General features: G+C 40.0%; 1 protein-coding gene across 5 annotated transcripts in view; it reads left to right on the top strand.

Moving 5' to 3' along the window:
* Nucleotides 1-16,823, top strand: part of LOC149806871 (ubiquitin carboxyl-terminal hydrolase 24-like) — a 311,591-nt gene that overhangs the window by 110,559 nt on the left and 184,209 nt on the right. For all 5 annotated transcript variants that reach the window (XM_089959015.1, XM_089959005.1, XM_089958996.1 and 2 more), the window contains exons 29-30: nt 14,127-14,291; nt 15,517-15,710. In XM_089959015.1, coding sequence (XP_089815141.1) covers nt 14,127-14,291; nt 15,517-15,710 — 359 coding nt within the window. The remainder of the gene's footprint in view (nt 1-14,126; nt 14,292-15,516; nt 15,711-16,823) is intronic.

The following is a 16,823-nucleotide window of genomic DNA, read 5'->3' as shown; positions in this document are numbered from 1 at the left end:
GTTGACGAAGCCAACTCGAACACGATGGTCATCTGCGTACGGTGCATTATCGGCGGCATTTGTCACGAGTTCTCCCTCGATTTCGATAAACGCTTCACACGGCAGAAAGTATTTACTGGTATCTTGGACTTGAAGTTCAATTCGCGATCGTAGGTCAGGTTGCGCTGCATAATAAGAATAATATTGATAATCACGGACAGAATCATCCCTGCGCACTGGGGTATCCATATCAAACGCGGGATCAGCGGTTCGCGCAAACATTCTATTATTTATCATGTTGATATTTTCAATTGCGATTTTTCCGTCGTAAATTCTTCGAATTTAAACCACTCCCCGCTATCGCGTTCATGAGCGCGTTGGTTGCCGCATCGGCGGATGGCGAAGTCGCCAACGACTGAGTCGTCGCCAACGACTCTAGTTTTTCTTCCACGGCGTTATTTATTACTTTACTGACATTTGCAGGCATCACTGTCGTTGATGGCATTACCGGTGGTTTCTGTTTTTTTCTCCTGGATTTCACCAACGACATTAGTTTGTCCCGCGCGGCTGAAAGCGCCTTTCCGGCAACATCTCCAATAGCGCTGATTCCCTTATCACGAATAACATCAATAGCCTTCATTCCTAATTGTTTGGCTAACGGCGCTACTTTTGGAGCCATTCTTGTAAATAACCCCGCAATGGTGCTACCGAGACCATCTCCGTACCACGCGCGGTAAACAGGCAATCGCGAGTTTACCACGTAGACGAGTACTGGTTTATCATGGTTGTAGTGTATGATCATCCTTATTAAAAACACCAGTTTTCCAATTAATCATCCACGAGTTCGTCTATGAGCGTTCGATATGCATTAATGTCCATAATACCACCCGTAAATAACCGCTTGCAAATATCAGCGGCCTCATTGATTATTTCCGGAGAGTTATTTCCGGCTCGTTTTCCTCCGATTAGTACCTCTAGCCGTGATATATCACTGAGAACACTGTTAGGACAGGTAACGCCGTAGGATTCTTTACCAACAGAGTATCCTTTTCCTTTTTTTGGTATTCTACTTTTTACTTTATTGTGGAATGCGTCGTAATCGGGGCCATCACCACGTAGTAATGCATTCTCGTGTTTACTCGCTAAATACACTATTCTTGTCCAATCCTTTAACGACTTTATACTTTTCTTGTAACCGCTATTGATATGCTCCTTATCTCGTATGCTCTTAGCAAAATTGGAGGCAGTAAAATCAATTAATTCTTTCCTCCTGTCCCTGAGGTCTCTAATTTGATCTATTGTGCTCTTCTTAAGTACATTACGGGGTATATTCCTCTCTTTTTCTTCTTCTGGTATTTCTTCTTCCGGTATTTCTTCTTCCGGTATTTCTTCTTCTGGTTCTCTTGCGGTGGCGCCTAGTTCTTCCTCGTCGGCCATTGTAACATAAGGTTCTTGTGGTTCGGTTATAGCGAGTGGTGGTGGCCTCCGTGTTGTAGCAGCCGCTATTTTCGCAGGGAGTGTTTCTAAAGACCTTTTTGTTTGTTCGGTCTGAGCCGCTATCTTTTCAAGCGCACCAAGAACGGGTACAGTTGCCGCCGTAACATCTTTGGTCGCTTTAGTTACCGGGGCAAACAGTTGTTCGCTTCCAACAGTAAAATCAGTTTGCATTTGTTGCCGCGTTTGAAGTTGTTCTCGGACCCTGTCTCGTAACGGTATGAACTTTTTAAGCGCTGCTAGTCGCTCTCTGGCTAGCCGAGTAGTAAGTGATTCGCCTACCATTATTGCAATTGCGAAGCAATTTCTAATTTCTCGCCGGAGTTTTCGTCTATAATCCTTCTAATGTTTTTGATTTTACTAGAAATCTCCCGGCGTCGTTCATAAACACGTCCGAGTTTTTTTCGTATTATTTCAACGGCAGTGAATAGTCCAATGAATGCATTTGCGTCATTGTGGTACAAGTTTTCATTAATCGTATGTTGCAATCGTTTTATAAAAAAGTACTCGCGGGCCAGGGTAAAACGCCCCCGTTTCGACTGTTCGTTAATAATCTCATAATCGGATAATATTTTTTCACTGTCGAGACCATCAGATAATTCAATTCCTTGATTTTTTAATTTTGAAATCTCAGTTAATATATTATTGATGTCTTCGATATTCATTATTCTTATAAAACATCTTGTTTTTAAATAAAAAAAATGAAACCCCGTGTATCAATTCCGAGGTGTTCATACTTTGTTTTCTTCCGGAACGGACAATTTATTGTCAGCGCCGGTGGCCTTGTCAGCGCCTATGGCGCTGGTGACTTCGTATCTACATATGAAAATCGAATTCTATACCCGGTCTTTTTTGAGATTGCTGTTTGATATACTCGTTCTGCAACAAATCGTATTGAGGTGATACAAATGTCAAAATATTTTCCTGCTTCATTCATCGACTGAAATATTTTTTCCTCGTGAGTTGTTGTATCAAATGACCTTACGGGTTTTGCTTTCTTTGGGTATTTACCGGTTTGGCCTTTTTTACTATTTTCACTCTGAGAGACAGTTTGCAGGTTTGTAAGAGAATTATCAGTCTTATTACTATTAATATGATCAATCACAAGTCCATTCTCGATTAATCCGTGGAAACATTCATAGATGATTCTGTGACAGAGATATTTTTTCCCTCCAGCAGTAAACATCAAATACCCGTGATTATTTACGGTGCCAACTGGTTTCTTCAGTCTACGATTTCTAACAATGCCGTCGCGAGACGCCTCGTAATTGACGACCAGGGGATGCGGCTGAAATTCTTGGTCCATTTGTATAATAATACTACTTGTCTAATTTATTATTTGGTTTAATTATGAATCTTTCAACGTAGTCTTGGGGGGTTTTAATGACGAAATCGGCGGTGGGGTCAATGACGGCGTTTTTAATTCGCTTGTCATAATAGCGTTTTAGTTCCCTGTATCGCTTTCCGCCACAATTAATACACAACTGCGATTTTCCTCTTACACCGACGTGACAAACCAAGCACGGGAGGGGGCCAAGAGAACCATTACGAACGCTTTGTAAATGGTATCCGCAGAATTCACCTCTACATGATTTATTGCACGGGGTTGTCGACCCAATCATCAACCATTTGCAGTGATTCATTATACTATATTCTTTCATTTAAATACTTGTTTTAATTATATGGATGAGTTTGAGAGATTGGCAGCAATTAAGCCCCGGAAAAATATTAAATTCAATCTCGATAGAGTCCTCAAGGACACACCAAAAGCGTTAATAAACGATAAAACCCTGTTGAATAAAATACGCGATTGTATCAATGAATTCAAGCGTGATGGCGCATCTCACAGTTGGTCAACATTTCGAATTGATGGCATTGTTGATGCTACCATGAACGACAACCGCGCAGCAACGATAATATCACAACTTGACGGTAAAAGATATTTCTTCAGAGTAAAATTCATTATCCGGGTGAAATCAGGCGATTGGATCATACGTGATAAATTTGAACCGGTTCTCAGCGACAAGAAAACAGTCATTGTCAGCCGCGACTCCAAGCCGGGGTTGTTAACCGGAATTGACAGACCATACTATGAACGAGCGTATCCTGAAACAGCAGTTGTTTATGGAATATACCCGTTAAATAAGAAACCTGATATCGGAAAACTGAAACCGATGAAACAGTCAACGGGGATAAATTGTGTAGCAGAACGAATAATAGAGCATTTTACAAATGCGTGTCGAGGAAACAAATTGACTGATTTACGACGTAGCAAAATCAACCAGTGGGAACTAACCGTAAAAGAGCGTGGAGCGACCATCAGCGACATAGCGAGATTAGAAACATCGCTGAGATTTCCAATAACCGTTACAACGATAACCGGTGAAGTATTATACGAATCAAAGTATAAATCGAAGGGAGCCCCAATCAAAATTATTGATCATAACGAACACGCATGGACGCCCGCGATCACAATATTTCCACGGGATAGAACAGTAAAGTATATACCCGAAGAATTTTTAGGAGAACAATTCTCCAGGGATGGTTTTCTCGCGGAGAGGAAACTATTTGATGCTATTGCCTACTTGTGTAAAAACGACCCTGTATCAGTGTGGTTACTTCGCAGCGCTGAAAACGATGCGGATACCTTTGATCAGTTTGTAAGGCCAAACGGTGAATTATATCGCACTGAAGCATTTCACAACAGGATGAAAAAAACCGCCATGGAATTTGTGGAGCATGATGAACAACTGCTAACAAATTGTTTTACGATTCCATCGGTTGTAGCTCATGTTGCAGCAAGGAAAAATGCGTGGAGACCAACGCGCAAGGAATTTTTACCAGATGTACAATCCAGTTGTTTGGAGTATTATCACGGTGGATTATGGAACACTGGATACAACCGCGACGCTATGATCTCGGTTGATATGGTTGCCTGTTATCCAGCGAGTTTTCTCGGGTATGGATCCGCCGCTGAGTATTTCAAACGATTTGGACACCCCAGACATGAAATGACTCGTGTTGCTATTAATGGACCACTGCCTGATTTTGATTTAACCGGATTCGCTCGCATAGTATCATTTGAATTCGCGGCAGGACTCCATCGCTGTTGCTATATTTGGATCGGTAGACACATAGCTGAAAAGAAGTGGTTGCCAATAGCGCTGCTACGGTATATGATTGATTGTAGCATGCTAGTTTCGTTGATTGTCAGTGACGCGATTATATCATACCGGGCGCAGACTGAAGTCTGGTTACCAGAACCAGAGCGTCTAGATAGCATAATTGATGAATCCAGAAAACACATTGATGCCGACGAGGAATATATCATCGAATGGTCCAGGAGGATATTCAACCAACGAAACCACGAGGCAAAAGATCTCGGTAGAAGAATAATTGGTAAGTTTACACAAGGTGGAAAAAACTGCGATTACAAACGATATTGCTCACGGCTGATTATAGATGACGCAGAATATGATTTCGTAATCAAGGACGCAGTGGCGAAAAATAGATACGTGAACTGCAAAACAGCTTTCTTGTCCAATGGAACAAAGTTGGGTACAGTTGTTTCCTACAGCGATGGAGACAGCCCCGCGTATCCACATTTGAGGGCGTCTATGCTGGGTTACGCCGCTATCAATTTATTCTCGATGATAAATAGATTCCCCGATACCGCGGTTAGAGTAGCCGTTGATTCGTTTTATATAGACGTAGCGTATAAGAAAAACGTAACCGAGTTTACTAGTCCGGACGAGAGTTGGGGTACATGGAGAATTAAAGAAGAAATACGACGCGATTATTCCCCGTCAGCAAATGTCATCGTTGAGAACAATTACCTACGCGGTAATAATTTATCAGAATGGTCTAATGCACCATCGTGTTCTGATCCAATTTGTAGACACAAAACAGTTTATTTAAGCGGCTGTGGCGGGTCAGGAAAGACGACTCGGGCAATTGAATTATTTCGAACGCGGGCAAGTATGATCGTGCTTACACCGACCCATAGACTAGCGCGAGAGATAAAACAACGAAATGTTGACGCCGTTACTTATCACAGCTTTTTTCGATACAGCGGCGGTGAGTGGACTCCTGATCGAATGGGGGAAAAATTTATTCCCGACATTATCATCTGGGATGAGATATGTACTGTTTCGTTAGATACTTTACAAATGTTTCTTGAGTGGTTGCTGCGCGCGAATACAGCGGTAATCATGTGTGGGGACCATGGCCAACCACCACCATTTGTCGGCGAGGGTCCACATGATTGGTTGAGCGGGTTCGTGGACTATTATGAAGAAACCGATACTGATTACCGAGCACTTGATGAACAACTGCGCGAGGTTAAAAAACTAATCAGATTACAGCCGGATAGAATTCAATGTGAAATAATTCGCGAGGTGATTCCGGAAACGCCGTTAAATGAATTCTGGGAAACATGGAGACCAAACGATTTAATTGTAGCGAGCAGAAAGATAGTCAGAGACACACTTCAGCGGAGGTTGTTTGCGTTGCATAAGGAAAAGTTTCCAACGCGCCCAGTGCCGTTATGTTATAGACCCGCGGACACACGGCGGCAGAACATTGAAGTTGAAATTCCAGCCCCGACAGCGTCAGGGACAAAAAAACAAATTCTCGTGCTGAATGATATCGTGCTCGTTGATATCAGCGTCGTCGAGGACGCGCTACGTGCTGATAAATCCCCGTGGACGCTAGGATACGCAACAACAATACATTCCTCGCAGGGACTAACCATCACGGACACAATTGTTTGGATGGTTGATAATCGCATCGAATGGTCGAATCTAGTCTATCTTGCAGTGTCCCGAGTACGAAGGATAAATCAGCTTCGAAGAATTGTTATTGACGGAGTCAGTGACGAAGCCAGTGACGGAGTCATCGATGCAAGCGTCATTGATAGAAAACTCTCGGGTTACCGCCAACAGGATAAAAAAAAACAGCGGCGTTTTGATATTGATGCCGAATTAATAATTGCGTTACGACAACAACAGAATAATCACTGCGCGAGTTGCAATTGTATAATGAGTTGGCGTTATTCGGATAAAGACACTCGCCAATTTACCGTGGATAGGATCGATAACAGTCTCGGTCATGTCAAAAACAATGTGAGGTTGACCTGTCTTGAGTGCAATAGACGCAACGGCGCTAGTTAAGACCACGTGGGGGTAATTGAGTATCGTTAGGTATCACTTGTAGTTGCTCGCGTGTAAATCCGCGCTGAGGAGCAGTTGAATCCAGTCTATAGATCGGTGGTCTACCAGTTGATCGTGTTATCGTTGATATGTTATGTGTGGTAACACTCCAAATAGGATCAGTAGCTCTTTTTTTACCGCCTTCAAGCTCTCCTGGTTCATATAGATATCTAACAGTGACATCGCCAAGAATCGGCTTGGAAACGCTATTTATTTTTGATTTTCCGGGTATATACTCGTATTTAATCGCGTCGCTGGGCTTCATGTTGATTGCTCGGGTAATCTCGTTATTTAACGCTGCAATTACGCCTGGCAACCTTTTAACCCATTCACGAGATCGTTTTTCTTGGATGAATTCCTTCGCGTATTGATATCCAAATAACCGTTCAGCGAGAGTCCGATTGAATCGTTCAACAATTGCCTGATCACGATGTAGCGCAGTATGACCTCGTCGTATCGCGACGCTATGATGTTTCAGCGTTGATAAAACAGCGCCGCGAAATTCACTACCGGGATCAACTTGTAATAGATTTGGCCAGCGCAGAGGGCCTCTTCGATAAATTCTTTCAAACGCAGCGGCTACTTCAGTTGCTGACTTTGTTTTTAACGGCTCCGCTTGTTTGTATCGACTCGCAACATCAACTACGGTTAGCGCGTATTTGTAACCGTTGTCATGCGGCAAAAATAGTATATCAGCCTGATGAACTTCATTAGGTACGCTGACATCAAAGCGCGAGAAGTTGATTTGTTTAGGCGGTGGTAGATAGATTTGCCATATAGCCTGTTTGGATAACCAATTAGCCGCAGTGGCCTTTGTTACCTTTGCAGCGCTTGCAAGCTTACCAATTGCAGCCTTCCCCTTCCAGTATCCTCTCGGAGAATAATAAATGGATTCCATGTTGTTATTAATTACCAGCGCCCACCATTAATTTACCTTTCATAGCCGATTTTACCAACCATGAGGCCAATTTTTCTTTGACGGATTTATCAGGAATAGCATTTAATGCGTGAATTAATTTTACATCCGCGATATGACGCTGTTGCAGATCGCTACTTTTGTAAGCAACATCATGAGCATGACACGCCTTATCGATAGCGTTTATTGGATACTCACCGGGTTTGGGCTGATTTTGATCATCGAGTCTGATATCTAATCGTGTTCCGGGGCCACAGTAGTTATATCCTGGGAGGTGTTTTTCTCCTGGATACTTTGCCCACGGTGTTCCGGGGAGTTTTGCCAATTTGGCTGCGATGTCACCTCCTCGCTTTTTTTTAAAACATCTCCGGGTCTAATAGAAATAAATCTAAATTTCTTTGTACCGCATTGTACACACTTGCCAGTAAGCGCCGATCTGTTATTTCTTGTTGTAGCGGTTGTCATATCATTTGTGCCAGTACGTACTCTACACTTCACACAATATAGATCCATAATTTATGTATAGAGATATGAATATAATTGATTTTTCGGCGACTAAAACAAGAGAACCAGTTAAGCATGTTGCAGCGTTACCAAACTCGATCCGGATGATTATCATCGGACCATCTGGATCCGGCAAGACGCAATTGTTACTCAATTTAATAATGAGATGGATGAAGTGGGATAAGTTGTATTTGGTTGCTCCTAGCGTAGATGATCAACGATGCTACGAGGTGTTGAAAGATTTCAACGAGAATGCATCAGCGATCGCTAAAAAAAATGTTATTGAGTTTATTACGGATATCAATGATGCACCGGGTATTGATGATATTGATGGCGACGTTAACAATCTAGTCGTGTACGATGATGTTATGTTAGACAATCAAAAAAACCCAGCTAGGATATTTTCCAGAGGCAGGCATAAAAACACTGACGTGATATATGTCACTCAACGATACACTCAGATTCCAAAAGTAATCAGAGATAACTGCAATATTCTTGCTGTATTCAACGGCGTTGATACACACACGCTACGAAATATTTGGCAGACATGGTGCGGCGGTGACATGGACTTTAATGTTTTTCGAAACTTTTTTAGTCATGCTCAGTCGACCCCACATGGATTCATAACGATAAATTTACATGATCCTCGGACACGATATCGTATCGGACTTGACCAAATATTCGGTTAGTTGTAAATAATTTTCATTGTAAATAACTTCTTAGCAGCAGAGGGGGCAATGACATCGACGCGGTCGTCGACGTGCTTACCGGACGCTGACGACGCTGGGGATCGGCGCGCAGAAGGTGTTAATTAAACCAAATGACGACGCGACGATCCCCCAACGACGTCGTCGTTTTTTTTTTACCAGGCGCTGACGACACTAGATCGTTGAGTTGCAGAAAGTAATAATTAAGCAAAATAACGATTGGACAAAATGTCCGATTCGCCCCCTCTGCTGCTTGCCTTGTTAGGTGCTCAGCATTAAGAGGTTAGTTTTAGGACTGGTCAGCTTGGTGTCAGGATAATGTGAACATCCCATAAGAATATATTGTCTTATAAGTCAGTTCCTCCTTAGATCTGCAATCCCTGTCTTATAAATCAGTTCCTTGTTAAATTGGAAATCCCTAAAATAGAACTCAGAATTGTAAAATGTTATGTCTGTGGAGAAAAGATGTATTAATAAAAAATATGAGGTGGTTTATTTTTGAATGAAAACTTCTGTAAGATTTGGTAAAGTTACATTTAAGGTGGGCTTACTTTTGAGCCTTGATTAATTTCAGACTTTTAATATTAAATCCAAAGACCAATTGGCTCTGAATGACTTATCCCCCCCCCCACCAAACCAAATATTTGCACATATACAATAATTGTTTTCTCGGGCAAATATGTTTCCCAATCACATTAACATTACAAAATAAAATCAGCTACCTCTCAAATCCAGCCTTCCTGTACAGATGATGATTTTGTTTTATCAGTCTGTTATACAATATAGGGAAAGGGACATGGAAAAACTTACCAACCCATCACCACTAGGTGGCCACCTATCCACCAGATATTTGCTAGTTCAAGTTCTTGTTACAGTACAATCAGCATTGCACACCATTGCATCTCAGTATCCAAGAAAATTACCTACCTACCTATTGATTATTAATGTATTTGCTACATGTTGGCATCATTATTTTTGTATTTTGATCAATCATTAAGTGAAAATTTTACAGTTCCAACACGGTACTGATTTTTTATTGTCTTACACATATGCAGTTATTTAACTTGTAACTTTTTTATTTCTAAGTACACTTATTGTTATTGTAAAAATGTGTAGGTTGTTATTAGCTCTACTGGTCATTAAAGAAGAGCTTTATGTAATGGCCTTTTGTCTGTTGTCTGTCACCTGTCCATCCATTACAACAAGTTTGTTGTCACTAATCCTGCAAAACTACTTGGAGGATTGCCATAAAATTTTGCACACACATTCATTTAAGAATCTAGCTGGTCCTAAACAAAAATGGTGCCACTCAGTCATGCAATGTGACCACCACAGTGGCATTTTGAATGCTTTTTTTTCACACCTAACCATTGATAATGCATGCCCAGGTAAAATGCCACCAAACATTTGAAGTGCACAAGATTTAAATAAGTAAACAAAGATTTACACATGATACATGCCTTGCTTAACTATATGTTCATCAGCTTCAGTGTCCAGTGTCTATTAAATAGTCAATGGAAATATGATCCACAGTTCTGAAAAAGACTTTGAAAAGTAGAGAGAGAAGATAATGTTAATGTTGACCAAAACAACATTTTGAGTCTTCATTTAAGGATGTTGTCAGATACTAGTTTTGTGTGGGACACTATGATAGTCCCCCAAGAAAAGATCATGCAACCAGTTACAACTGGCCATCTTGAATTGGAGATGCCAATGCCGCACTCACCCAGACACTGTTAGAGTCAGTAATTCAGAGAATAGGACAGAAAACATTGCTGGTTTCGGGGAATTTCTATCCCTTAAATCATGTCTCTTCAATACAGGCTTGGAGTGGACAGGAGATTGTCCACCAGTTCTGTGGGATCCCAGTAGTCCTCTCACATGTCCGAGTTTGGCCCTCGGGCTTAATGAGTCTGGGTGAATGGAGTACAATATCAACCCTTGATGATCTGTTTTTTTTCCCCAAGCCTCACAACAATGACCAGTGATCTGCCACCCTGACAACCTGCCTTTAGGCACCAGAATCCTTACTTTATGGTTGGCTTGAATGAACCCTTTTCCACAATATGAATGGGTGATCAAAGTCGTTTCCAAGGGGTTTTGGACTCATGTATCTGTCTTTCTCCTCTTTAATTTTCACTTTCCTTCATGGACATTCCATCTGATCCAGATAAGTTGAGAATTTTATCAAAAGTGATCTACTCTCTACTATACATGTGTGAGGTTGAGGGATTTTGCAAGCTAAACTGTCTAGGGTTATATTCACGGGTTTTTCTAGTACCCAAAACAAATAGGAAGAATAGTCTGGTCAGAGATTTCAGCTGGCTGAATAAGTACAGCAGTGCTACAGTACAGAATGGTGATAGTGTGATCAGTAAGGCTTTCTGGCAAAGGGCTGAATTTTCTGCCAGTTGAGATTTAACTGATGCATATTTTTACCTGGCTTTATGCAGGTTCATCAGTTTGGCTTCTAAGAAACTGCATATCGATTCTATGTGCTCCCATTTGACCTTAATGTTCAGTCATGGGAATTCAAAAAGACAATCAGCTGTGTCATTAACATCCTACACAAACACATGATTAGTTATCACTGATGAAGGGCAGTAATCAACCTCCCCCTTCCCTTTCAGCTAGGTTTCTAGTGAATTGGGAAGGTCAGTTCTTATCCTACCAGCGTTTAATCCAGAAAGGGAGAGGCCCTGCTCTGTATACCCATGGCTTTTGCTAGAAATAAACACTCTCATGAAAAGTGTGCTTTACAAAACATCACCAGAATCTTACTTCAGGCCTTTTCTAAATCAAAGCTATATCAACCAAAACTTTGAGTCACCAGAGTATAGTAACACTAACCCCAAGATCAGTTTCCAATGCTGTTTTGGAGGGAGACCTTATAAGCCAGAAGCATATAACACCTAGCATGACATGAAATCCTCAGTTTCACTTTTAATGTTGGATTCCTTGTCAATAAGGATTATCTCATTCCATGACCATTATTCATTACATTTTTTCAGAGGACCCTGTGTGGCTGAGTTGTCTAAAGCGCTTTTCTTGATAGATCACTGACATCTCACCTATGTCCACATAGTTTCAGCCAATGTGGGTATGTCAGAGTTTTTCTGGGTTCTTCCTCCACCAAATATACATACTGCCATTTATAGCCTGTCATGTGCTGAAAAATGGCGTTAAACCCATATCAGCAATATTTTTAGAAGGTCGCTTGAGGTTCATAACTTAGAGAGTTTATTCTTTGTCTGTGAATGTCTTTACCTCTTGGGTCCTGTCAGTGCAGCAGTGAACCCTCGCACTTTATGCTGCTAGCTGATGAGACTTTAATAGATCACCCTCCAGTCTCAGTGGCTGCTAACATTTTGCCTACCAGACCCCAGCATCATAGTTTTGGACAATATGAGGCCCTGTCTTGACTGATGGAAGAACCTCTCCCCAAACCACTTATAGCAGTTATTTCTTAAAATAAAAAAAAGCATCTGAAAATTGTACAGCAGAAACAAATCATTCCCTTCAAAGCCTCAATACCATATATAGATAACTTCCTATAATCTTTAAATAAGACGTTAGTTCCCATCACACTCAGGGGCTACTATTTTATAATCTCAGATATATTTTGTCCTCATGGAAGACAGGGTTTTGGCTAGAATAAATACTTCCCCAACCTTCTTGCGAATTTTGACTTGTTGCAACCAAGACCCTTGACCCTTTGTACAAAAATGGAATCTTGTTTTGATTTTGACATGGTAGTTTGAGACACCCGTTGAACCACTATCCAGAGACTCTATGACTTATCTCTTATACAAGACTTGGCTCTTAGTGACTTTAATTACGACAGGAAGAATCAGTATGACACATATCTTGTCAGTCGACCCAAACTATCTACACGGTTGACTTTAAATAATCTGTTGTTCCACCAGATAGGTTCATTTTCTCTCATGACAGATCCTGCTTTCATTGAGAGAACAGGTTCCCGCTCATTTGTTGGTGGTGGGGGCTAGTTCTTTGTCTTGAAACCACTGTCTTTGTCCCATTTGTCCCAAGGGAATGTCCAGGACCCTATCAGGAGTCTGAAGTGATACTATTTGTTGACTGAACTGATCAGAAGATGGAGATTTTGCTTGTTCTCACCTGGTCCTACATGTAAGACCTCGATGCTGATATTTATGTTTTTGGCATCTAGGTCATACTGCCTAAATATCAGTGCTGTATAATGTGTTTTGATGTTGACTAACATCATAATGAAAGTCCATTTTTCAGAAAATCTTACACAACTGGCAGCCAATAACAGTGCTTTTCAACAAAGTAAAGTCATAATGTTTTAGTCAGACTTTACTTACTCTAATGTCTTTTCTCAAATAAATTCAAATTCGGACAAAAGAAATGGACCTGTTTGAAGTTTCGTTGGCCTACATTTCATTTAGCTGGAATATGATGGAAGCCGGGAATGCTGCAGTTGGGTAAAGTTGAAGGATACTTCTTTAACTAAATGAATAAAAAATATATTAATATTGAAGAAAGTGTTGAGATAGCTTTGTTTCGTTCAAGATTCTTATCATCCTTTTGACCGATTTTGGTATTCCTGGCTTCATCGCATTCCAGCCAACTGGAATATTAGCCATGGACAGTAGCAAAGGGTGGTTGATTCACTTCATTCCACATTGACCCTTGCCACATGTTGCTAGATCAGTGTTTTGAACAAGTTGCTTCTTGTGGATGATAGAGTTAATGCTGGTACAAAGGAAATCAATTGACCAATGAGAGAACTAATTATGTAACTTGTTTGGGATTCAGTTTGCTGACGTCTTTAATGTCCACATGTCTTTACTCAAAAGAAAAACCTGTGTGTGCAATGTTAAATTGGAGAATTTTATTTGTAATGTGTTTTATTGACTGTGAAGTCTGCTGTAATTATTTCCAACTGTCATCATAGGTATGTGTCACAAGAAATCTGTTAGGATCATTTTCTTTCTGATAGAGGAATGTGTTAGATGCCATATCAGTTACCAGTAGTTTGTGTGAAATTTAGTGGATCAATGATCCTTGGCTAGCAAAGATGTATATTAGTAAAACATTTGTTTATATCAATTTCAGGAAATAAATAAATTACAATTTGTCATACTTTGCCAAGTATGATTGACTTTTGGCAGATGGCAGAGGACAGTGGCCATGTTAGTGGCAATTTCTTATTGAATGTTTGAGAAAATTCAATCCATATTTAGTTGAGATGAAATTCCAGACTAAATCAATTTTTGCCGGAGTCTGTTACTATGTAGGTTTCATAGTAGGATAACATTTCCACTTTGATAGGTCTTGAAACATTCATCATCCAATGAGGATCTGAGTCCAAGAGCAAGTCCCAGAAAAATTGCCCCCTCTCCAAGCCCTCCTCAGTCTCCGCAGGAAGTCCTCAGCAACCTGTTTGATGCCTCTGCACCAGACATGTCAGCATTTAGAGTTCTCTACAACATGGAGGTGAGCTCAAGCATCATTATTAAGTATTTGCTCTTCGTACACAGCTGTTACTTTGAGTGAAAATTCTTGATCATTTATCACACAGTAATATTTAAGCTGGGGTATAGGAATATTTGCTCCTTTTTTAAAAGCTCGATGCTGAAAAGAGAAATGTTTAAGATTGAAAAAGCAATAATATTATTCATTGAGTACACAAAGAGACAAAAGCAAATTAAAAAAAATATCTACTTTGTTTATGATTTGCCCTTTTGATCATGGAAAGATGCACAAGGATTGATTCTACACAAGTGACAAATTTTGTATATGCTGTATACATGTATTTACAATTTGTATGTAATACAGTTGAAAAGATAGGAAGATGCACATATTGTTAAAAATGTATGTTTCATTGACATATACAAATTTCATATACTTGTACACTGTGAATAAACATTTAATAAATTGGTTATTTTACCCCATACATGGAACTTCTATACTAGGGCTTATAACCAATTACCTTCAAGAAAATGCTGTTTAATCTTGTTTTTCATCCACATTTCTTTCTCTCTCTTATTCTTGTTGTTTAATGCTGGAGTTAACTTTGTAACAAGACTAACAAGATTAGTGCAAGTAGGGCAAAATTTGAATACAGCAGACAGGTGAGTGACCAACTCAATTTTTCCATTATAAACAGATGTCTTTTTATTGAAAATAATACAGTGTCTGTTCATTATAAACAGATGCCTATTTACTGAAAATAATTGATGTCTGTACATGATAAATTGACTCAAAATAATAAATATGTCTGTACATGATAAATTGACTCAAAATGATACATGTCTGCACGTGATAAATTGACTCAAAATAATACATATGCCTGTACGTGATAAATTGACTCAAAATAATACATATGTGTGTACATGATAAATTGACTGAAAATAATACATATATAATACATACAGCACATTATAAGGCATTTCGTTATAGCATAGCTGTTGGTATAAGACAAGGATATTCATGGATCCAGTTTCATTTAGTGGTAATACAGTTACATGTATCCTAGTATACTTATAAGGTGGTGTCGCAGTAAGGCAGTGTACTATATTGTTTTCATGAACAGCATTAGGATATTAAGTTAGGAGTATCACCATGAAAAGTTGTCAACAGTGAACTACAGTCTGTTAAATTCAGGTATCAATTAGGTCAGGATTCATGCTAAATGCATGTTTATTCTCATTTATTTCAGGTCTTAAGCAGTAAACTTGTGCCAACATCCCAAGACACTGTGACTCGGTCCAGTACTCAGACATTTTTTGAGGAGTTCCTGAATGCAGGGGGCTTGTCAGTTGTGGTCAATGTGCTACAGCCTGAAGCACTACCACAGGACACAATCTATGAGATTAGACAGGGATGCTATTCCATTTGCCTTCAGCTGGCAAGGTACAGTTTAACAGACTGAACAGGGACTTGTATCAGTATTGTCTATTAAAGCAGATTTGATTTCCTGTTAATAGCAAGACATAGATATCTCATTTCTAGTGTTATCCTCATCAGTGTTAAGGTGCAGTGTTGACATTCCAGTGTTTATCCTTCGAATATGTTACTCCATCATAATACCCTAGGAGAACTACCACTGTCTTGCAAATCCAGCCCTCCTAGATACTACATTTAGCTAAATGGAGCTAAAAGTTGTCTGCTGACCTATGGGGAAGTCAGGCAGAGTGATCTCCCCTTGCATATAAGCCTTTGTAGCAGAGTGTAAGAATATCCCAGTTATTACTTCTGATCATGCCAAGAAGCACTCTCTCGTCATGAGAGAGCTCACAAAAGCCAGAAGCTGCTTGGAAGATATACCACTACAAGTTGGATGAGTTTTTCACTTCTAATGGAAGTATACTCCCATCTATATTTCCAGCTTTTTCTCTCTTTCTATAACAACAAAGTTCTGCCTTTACAAGTTGCCACACTTTGTCATCGTCACACATTTAGGTACATGCACATGAAGCCAAAGCGACTTCACAGTTTGTGCTATATTTATTTTGTATGTGCAAGTCTCTAGTGCTCATATAGCTCCTATGTATGTGTAATTTCTTTACAAACGGGTACATATTGGCGAGTTTCTATCCAAGGCTTTCGTAGCATCCAGGCGCCAACTTTAATGTATTTACTTGTACAAGCAGGCTCTGGGTCTTTATCCCTACAACTATTGCCTTATAATGGATTTTGTCGCACCTACTGTGTACGTCTGTATAATGGTGCTTCAGTTCTCTTTTATGCAAAGGTTTTTTGTGTGTAATGTAGACACTCTGGTGCATTTCTGTATTTCTTTCGTTCTGGTTAGACAAGTACAGGTCACCTACTGCACATGCATGTTTCTATAGGCGACAATTGAGTCATGTCTTTCATATGCAAAATCTTGAGATCATATTTATGGAGGACTTAATCGCTTGCACTTGTAGCCTATGTGACTTCATAAGTTAGGTTCGGCTACATTATTTACATGTGCATATGTCTTTATGCTCAGAAGAACTCTTTATATATGTATAATTCTGT

The sequence above is a fragment of the Sinohyriopsis cumingii genome, chromosome 1, assembly GCF_028554795.1.
Source record: "Sinohyriopsis cumingii isolate HCF-2022 chromosome 1, ASM2855479v2, whole genome shotgun sequence".
NCBI classification, from domain to species: domain Eukaryota; kingdom Metazoa; phylum Mollusca; class Bivalvia; order Unionida; family Unionidae; genus Sinohyriopsis; species Sinohyriopsis cumingii.
Note: the sequence above shows the minus strand (reverse complement) of the source record. Positions and strands in the feature narration are given on the sequence as shown.